This window comes from Xenopus laevis, chromosome 5S, assembly GCF_017654675.1.
Source record: "Xenopus laevis strain J_2021 chromosome 5S, Xenopus_laevis_v10.1, whole genome shotgun sequence".
NCBI classification, from domain to species: domain Eukaryota; kingdom Metazoa; phylum Chordata; class Amphibia; order Anura; family Pipidae; genus Xenopus; species Xenopus laevis.
In genome coordinates this window covers 102293457-102301756 of record NC_054380.1, presented here as the reverse complement: position 1 = coordinate 102301756, position 8300 = coordinate 102293457, and the positions used below count along the sequence as shown (strand labels likewise).

The window sequence follows — 8300 nt, the reverse complement described above, 5'->3', positions numbered from 1 at the left end:
TAGTTGCTGATCTACTAGTCATAGAATTCTTTTGTTTTTTTTGATGTAGGGCTACTTAAAGGAACAGTTCAGTGTAAAAATAAAAACTGGGTAAATAAATAGGCTGTTCAAAATAGAAAATGTTTCTAATAAAGCTAGTTAGCCAAAAATGTAATGTATAAAGGCTGGAGTGACTGAATGTCTAATATAACAGCCAGAACACTACTTCCTGCTTTTCAGCTCTCTAACTCTGAGTTAGTCAGCTACTTGAAGGGGGGCCACATGGGACATAACTGTTCAGTGGGTTTGCAATTGATCCTCAGCATTCAGCTCAGATTCAAAAGAAACACTTATGACCCATGTGACCCCCTCAAGTAGGGTTGCCACCTTTTAATAAAATTTTCAGTGGCTAGTGGTGGGGACGGGAACAAAGGGGTGGGGCGTGCCATAAAGGGGTGGGGCCAAAAAAAAGCACAATTGACCAGAAGGCAGTAAAAAAGATACATTTTTACCGGATTGGGGGTGGGCCAAGGGCTTTTGTTAGGGGTATTACAAATTTACCAGCAGCTAGATTGCTGGTAAGTACCGGCAACTACCCCCTCAAGTAGGGTTGCCACCTTTTAATAAAATTTCCACCAGCTGGTGGTGGGGGCAGGAACAAAGGGCCGGGCTGTGATGCAAAAATGGGTGGAGCCACAGGGGGTTGTCCAGCAAAAGGGGCGGGCCACGCCACTCAACAACTATATTGCCGGTAAATTTGTAATACTGGGCCTGGCCTTGGCAGGTGTTTTACCGGCTAGGCCGGTAAAATACCAGCTGGCTGGTAACCCTACCCTCGAGTCACTGATTGGGCAGTGCCTGGTTACCAATCAATGGAAACCAAAAGAGCTGAAATGCAGGAAGTAGTGTTCTGGCTATTATGTTAGACATCCAGTCACTCCAGCCTTTATACATTACATTTTTGGCTAACTAACTGTATTAGAAACATTTTTTATTTTGCACAGCCTATCTACAGTATTTACCCAGTTTTTATTTTTATACTTAACAATTTCTTTAAAGGGTGTTCCATTTATTTAAAGGGTGTTCCTGAACTGTAATGAAATCAGCAGTTCGCATGCGGAAATTCTAAAAGCATTTCAAAATAGTGTTCTATGGGCTTGAATGTTGGTTTAAAGGGAAACAAAATATTTGGTTTCATAGCACACCCAGTTGTTAAAGCTGGCCACTCTTTGTGCATATTTGGTTAGGCCCCCCAAACAATCAGATCATATCCCCCATATGTTCAACTTGAGGTGGCGCAATATTGGGCTGATGGATAAAAGATTGGAACACAATGATAGTAAATGCAGGCAGTCAGGATGAAGATGGCATCAGTTAGCTCATACAGTCCTCACACCAAATGGGATTTTTAAATCTACCTCATCAATATCTGTCTGATTTTCTGCCAGATCACAGGTCAACTAACTGCTGACTAGGGATGTAGCGAACGTCGGAAAAAAAGTTCGCGAACATATTCGCGAACTTGCGCAAAAATGCGAGCGGTTCGCGAACGGTTCGCGAACCCCATAGACTTCAATGGGAAGGCGAACTTTAACATCTAAAAAAGACATTTCTGGCCAGAAAAATGATTTTAAAGTTGTTTAAAGGGTGCAACGACCTGGACAGTGGCATGCCAGAGGGGGATCAAGGGCAAAAATGTATCTGAAAAATCTGCCTGTGTGTGCTTGGAAGAGATAGTGTAGGGGGAGAGCTGTTAGTGATTTCAGGGACAGATGATAGTAAGTTTGCTGGCTAGTAATCTGCTTGATACTGCTCTGTATTGGAGGGACAGAAGTCTGCAGGGATTTGAGGGACATTTTAGCTTAGGTAGCTTTGCTGGCTAGTAATCTACTGTTCTCTTTAAACAACTGCCATACGTTGACCTTGTAGGCATTGTTTGCCCAGTTTTTTTGGACGCAGCCACTGAAGCACAGTTGCCAGAAAAAATATGCCATATAAATGCTGAAAATAGTAATTTTTCGCCATACGTTGACCTTGTAGACATTGTTTGCCCAGTTTTTTTGGTTGCAGCCACTGAAGCACAGTTGCCAGAAAAAATATGCCATATAAATGCTGAAAATAGTCATTTTTTGCCATACGTTGACCTTGTAGGCATTGTTTGCCCAGTTTTTTTGGTCGCAGCCACTGAAGCACAGTTGCCAGAAAAAATATGCCATATAAATGCTGAAAATAGTAATTTTTTGCCATATACGTTGAGTCAACGTATGGCAAAAAATGACTATTTTCAGCATTTATATGGCATATTTTTTCTGGCCTCTGTGCTTCAGTGGCTGCGGCCAAAAAAACTGGGCAAACAATGCCTACAGGGCAAATAATGCCTAAAAGGTCAATTTATACACTAATACAGCGATGGATACGGATTACGTAAAATATATTATGGCTGCTTGAAAAAAGTCACTCCGGTGTTTTTTCTGGAGACGGTAATATTATGGATATTTAGACAGAATGTGAACAAGGTCACACAGCTAGATGGCAGTTGGTTGAATAACACACTGGGCAAAAAATGCCTACAGGGCAAATAATGCCTAAAAGGTCAACTTATACACTACTACAGCGATGGATACGGATTACGTAAAATATATTATGGCTGCTTGAAAAAAGTCACTCCGGTGTTTTTTCTGGAGACGGTAATATTATGGATATTTAGACAGAATGTGAACAAGGTCACACAGCTAGATGGCAGTTGGTTGAATAACACACTGGGCAAAAAATGCCTACAGGGCAAATAATGCCTAAAAGGTCAACTTATACACTACTACAGCGGTAGTAAAATAAAAAAAAGTAAAATAAAAAAAAAATGAATATTAAAAAAAAAAAAATTAAAGTTGGTGCTACTGAACTACTAGGAGCAGCAGATTAGCACACCAGTCCCACTCCCCAACACTGCTAGACTAATAGCACTGGGCTCTTATAGTAGTAGTAGTAGTAGTAGTAAAACAACAAAAAATAAATAAAAGCAGTCCTTACAAGGACTACTGTTATTGCAGCAGTCAGCAGATGAGATCAGAAGCAGGACAGCTGCCCACTGCAGCTACATACAGAGCACTGCAGTAGAAGGTAGATTACTAGCCAGCAAAGCTACCTAAGCTTAAATGTCCCTCAAACCCCTGCAGACTTCTGTCCCTCCAATAACAGAGCAGTATCAAAACGATTACTAGCCAGCAAACTTTCAACTGTCCCTGAAATCACTAACAGGCAGCAGCTCTCTCCCTACACTATCTCTTCAGCACACACAGGCAGAGTGAAAAAACGCTGCAGGGCTTCGGTTTTTATAGGGAAGGGGAGTGGTCCAGGGGAGAGCTTCCTGATTGGCTGCCATGTACCTGCTGGTCTGGGGTGAGAGGGCAAAAAAAAGCGCCAACAATGGCGAACCCAAAATGGCGAACGTCGCGCGACGTTCGCGAACTTCCGGCGAGCGCGAACACCCGATGTTCGCGCGAACAAGTTCGCCGGCGAACAGTTTGCGCCATCTCTACTGCTGACTGGGTCCAGATGGATGAATCAACAATTTTTATCGGCCTGTGTATGGGGCAATTGGGGTCAGTGTCTGCCCCATGTAGGTAGTGATGGGTGGATGCAAGTGAAGCAAGAGGCAAGAAATAAGCTGGACATAGACAAGCAGACATACCTTCATGTCGGACAAATGATCATGCTGTGTAATCTCCTGACCTTCGACTAACTATTCAGATCAAATAAAGTAGTAAAAGAACAGATCAGACAATGTTCTGCCCCTGACAGCAATAGTACAAAAGTTATGTCCGATAAAAGCTGGTGACAGTCTCCCACTTGATATCGTCAGATCAGCAATACATGCAGAAATATCCGTAGCCGACAGAAATTTTCTAACCTGTCCGATTGACTGAACATCAGAGCGCAATCCCACAAAAAATGTCGCGGCACCACACACAGCCCGAAAATCGCACGAAATGGAGATTCGTACGATCAAATCTTTGCGTCTATGGCCAGCTTTAGGCAGGCACTGGCTTTTCTCTCCTGCTAGAAGTTGCTATATGTGTGCCTTTAGGTTAACAAGGGTAACTAGTTCACAGCAGATGTTAGTTAGTATCAGCCAATTTGATGTTTGCAGTCCAATAGCAAATAACAGCTAGCTGCTAATATCACAATATTCCAAAGGTGTAAGTGTCTGTTGAAACAGAGTTTTTTGTGTAGTTTAGATGTTTATAGGTAGGAAACAGCAAGGAGTCATTCTGAGAGCCATAGTTAGAAGTCAGAAAATAGCTCTCCTTTACTTCCTGCTGTTCCATGCCATGCCTTATAAGGGATCCGTTATTTTGGCCCAGCGGATGTGTTGTATGATAAATTATGCAACCAGAAATTTGTCTGCCACATCATATGAGTTGTCCAATGCTATTTTCAGGTATTGAACTATGTATATTGTTCTAAACCACTTTTTATTTCAGCATACTTATAACTGTAGCAAATGAAGTCAGAGAGGTGTTCAGGGTCCATTTTGCAGTATATTTATAGTATATAGTCAAGACACTGTAAAATCTAGAACAGACAAAAAATGAACTAAGCAAGGACTTTTTACAGCACTTCCATCTGTTTGGAACCAGAAGTTGGCATGAATTAAACTGGCACTAAAATTAATCCACAACTGTGTCCATAGCCCTAGAGACTAGTGCTAGTGCTTCAGTAGTTGCCATTAATACACAGTGCTACTGAACCATTACCAGAATACATTTTCCATAGCTATTGTAATAATGAATGCAGCTTTAGTAGTTAACATTATGCCAGAACAGTGGTGGAATATTCCAGTTCCATTCTGTGACATTGTTCCAATATAGCAGTACAGTTTGCTATACTTGAATGTATCTGGAATTAAACCACTCACAGTGTGGTTCTGTACCATGGCACTGTTTCATTGCTTTTCAGGTCCATATTCAGGTAGCCTGCCTACACAGAGAAAGCAACGTAAATGTTAATTATCTGTAGTGTTTTGTTATTTTTCTGGTGTAATGGTAACTACTGATGCACCCACAACATAAAGGGGAATTGTAGGCATTTGAATACAATGTCATAGATGTTCCATAAATTACAATGTTTGAGTTCAGGCTTTGTGCATACACGGTATAGAACTCTACTGTGTATGAGCCGTGCCTTAACTTGCAAGGGGAATTCTTGTGAAAGACAGCAGCCTGCCTTGCAGAAAACTACCCTGGGATAGTGTGGTTTAAAGAAGGCGTGTGCCAGTCCAGAATAAGAGGCAAGCAAATAGATCAGCTGGGTGTGCCTAACAAATTAGCTTTCTCCAGTGATGGGCTTTACTTGTACATTAATAGATGTTTTTTTAATACTTGCCATGTAGTATCCATGTTTAAGCAACCTACGTTGCAATTGACTGGAGCACAAATGTATTTATTTTAGTGTGAATTCTTTGCAGAAATATATACATGTATTGTGATACTTGCTGTCACAATATAGGATAATATTAGAGGCAGTTATCTATCTGCTTGTTACAGGGCCTGTTAATCTAGAAGTGATGCACTGTTTTCCACCCTATCTCCTGAATTTAAAAACAGGGAGCATTGAGGGTCACGTTTGGGAAATACGTTAGAGAATGTTAAAAAAAGGTTTTGACATAGTGACAAATAGCTATTGCTATATATTTATATATAAATACACAGTAACATAACTTTAAAAACAATGCAAACAAAATCAGTTTGTCACAAACTTTTCTATTTGTAAAATAAGCAGATAAAATTGAATGCAACAAGACTCGTACAAATCACCTGAATGGCTCACGTACTGTAAACCAATTTATTGTTTAGATCATGTCAATTGTGATGCAACAAAGCAATGGGGTTTGAAAGCTAAAACATACATTTCTGGTTAAAGTGGAGTCACAAAGATGTTGCTCTATGGAGAGTATGTCCATTGAGGCAAAATGTATGGAAGTTCCTATAACATTCCTAAATGTAAATATGCTAAATGAATGCATACTATGTGCACAAAATAAGATATGCTTTCATGCATTACTATCGTCAGTAAGGAAAATAGAAATGAAGCTGTATTCTTAAACAGGATATAATAAACATATATCTGTCACTAACAAAGCAGGAAGAATAGAAAATACATCTTTTCCTGCTCAAAAAAATACCATAATTCACATTTATTCACAGTCCCTAGCGATCTATAATATAATATATATATCAATTGTTTCTAACTAGACTATGTTCATTTGTGCACAGGTCCCATAAAGCTCACATGACACTGTTGATCAGCCAAAATGGAAATCATCCCTGCCAATAATCCCCATAAATTAATGTAAGGGGGAGAAATGAGTGGACAATCACATTGCATTCTAATCAACTGACCTTTAGGTCTGTGCATTTTGGTCCTCTGTGCCTTGTCCTCCATATATATAATAATAATAGATGGCCCAAGCAATACAATACAGAAGTTCACAGACAGTTATTCCTGCAGACTTTAGTAGGGGGCATTGTTTTAAAAGTTATGGTGGCATTTGACTTTCAGTTGTTGGACTGTGAAGGTGAGGACTTGGACCAAAAACGTCTTCTGCATTAATACTTATGGCAGGCTAAAAACATACACTTTTTGCTTAGATTAACATAAAACCTTATTACATCTATTGAAAGGTTGTTTAGGCAAACCTATAACGGAACACTGTCCAGCATTATTCTTGTACTTCTCATGATTAGTTCTGTGTAAGGTGTTACACAATTACAAAATAAAGATAATAAATAACAAGTAGAAGAAAACAAAAATACAATTAATACTGTATTGTCTCTCAGCAAAATATTCATTAATAGAAACCCATATAGATAAAAATAAATATTAGCAGATTTCCATCTTCAATTTCAGTATTCCGTCTTAAAAAAAAAAGGTGCTTGCTTCTAGTATCTGTTCCAAGGAACTCCCAAGAGTTTTGGTAGGATCACACTTTCCGGGATGTCTTGAGTCGGACATTCTGCTTAGAACATGTTAATGGCTCTTCCTTTGACTTCATACAGTTCTTCACAAACTCAGTCACCTTACTAAGTCCCTCTGCCAGTCCTTGTCCCGTGAGTGCACAGCAGGGCTGTACGTACCAGTCACGGTCTGAGCAATATCTCTTCATATTAAACTTCCGCGTTACCTCCTCAGCATTCAGTGCTCCAGGGAGATCTTGTTTGTTTGCCAGCAGAACCACAGGAACATTTTTAATCAGCTCATTCTGAAGGACACGTTGGAATTCTTTCTTGGATTCATCCAGATGTTTAGAGTCATTACTGTCTACCACATACACAAGTCCATCTGTGTTTTCAAAGTAATGGCACCAAAAGGATCTCAGTTTTTGCTGCCCTCCAACATCCCACATGGTTAACTGCAAGTGCTTCTCTGTGTGAATCATCTCCACATTAAAGCCCACAGTTGGGATAGTTATAAAATGCTCCTTAAACTTAAATTTATAAAGCACAGTCGATTTTCCGGCATCATCCAAGCCCAGTATAAGAATTCGTGCTTGCTTTACCCTGGAGTGAGAAGAACCTGATACACCCATGTGTGTTTGACTCAAACAAGTCAGTCAAATGAGAAAGAGACAAAGTTTTGCCTGGGGATGTGGATCACAGGGGTGTGTGTACTTATAACCTGTCTTATCAGCATACAGGTGTATTGTTTATGAAGGTTTAATGTCCACTGCTTGTCACAAAGATGGAACTGTGATGTGTAATAAAGCATAATCAATATGAGAAACCAAAGTTCAATACATATCTAAGCACAGCGGGTGTGAAACGTACTCATTGTATTACAGCTGCCGAAAGTAAAATTATATTTATATTGAGAAAATAAAAGAACAGATCTAGACCAGCTGTTCTCAAACAAAGGCAAACTATTGTGAGGTTGGTTTATATATGTACATGGTGTTCACCTTTAGGTGTATCTTGCCTAGTACGGCAGCTCATGTGCATTGGAATCCCTTTTGTGTGCTGATATCTTGTCAAGTGATATGGCAGATTCTGCAATTTAAATGCACATATGCTTAGGGACTACTGCGATTTTTACAAATCACGGGTGTGGGGGGAATCAGTTTTTTTCCTCAATAAAAAGATTCTCTCCAAGATGCAACTTATAGGAGGAGCAAATTTGCCATTGTTGTTCACCTTCCAAACACTTTTTTCAGTTCAGTTGTTTTCAGATTGATCCCCAGAAATAAAGACTTTTTTCAATTACTTTCCATTATTTATTTTTTACTGTTTTTCCAAAATCTAAGTTTAAAGTTGAATGTTCGTGTCTCT

General features: G+C 39.7%; 1 protein-coding gene across 1 annotated transcript; it reads right to left on the bottom strand.

The window, feature by feature from the left end:
- Positions 1-6536: 6536 nt before the first annotated feature.
- arl14.S (ADP ribosylation factor like GTPase 14 S homeolog) lies at positions 6537-7564 on the bottom strand. Its single transcript, XM_018264797.2, has one exon. The coding sequence runs from the start codon at positions 7562-7564 to the stop codon at positions 6959-6961; it is 606 nt and encodes a 201-aa protein (XP_018120286.1). The 3' UTR covers positions 6537-6958.
- Between the last annotated feature and the right edge of the window lie 736 nt (positions 7565-8300).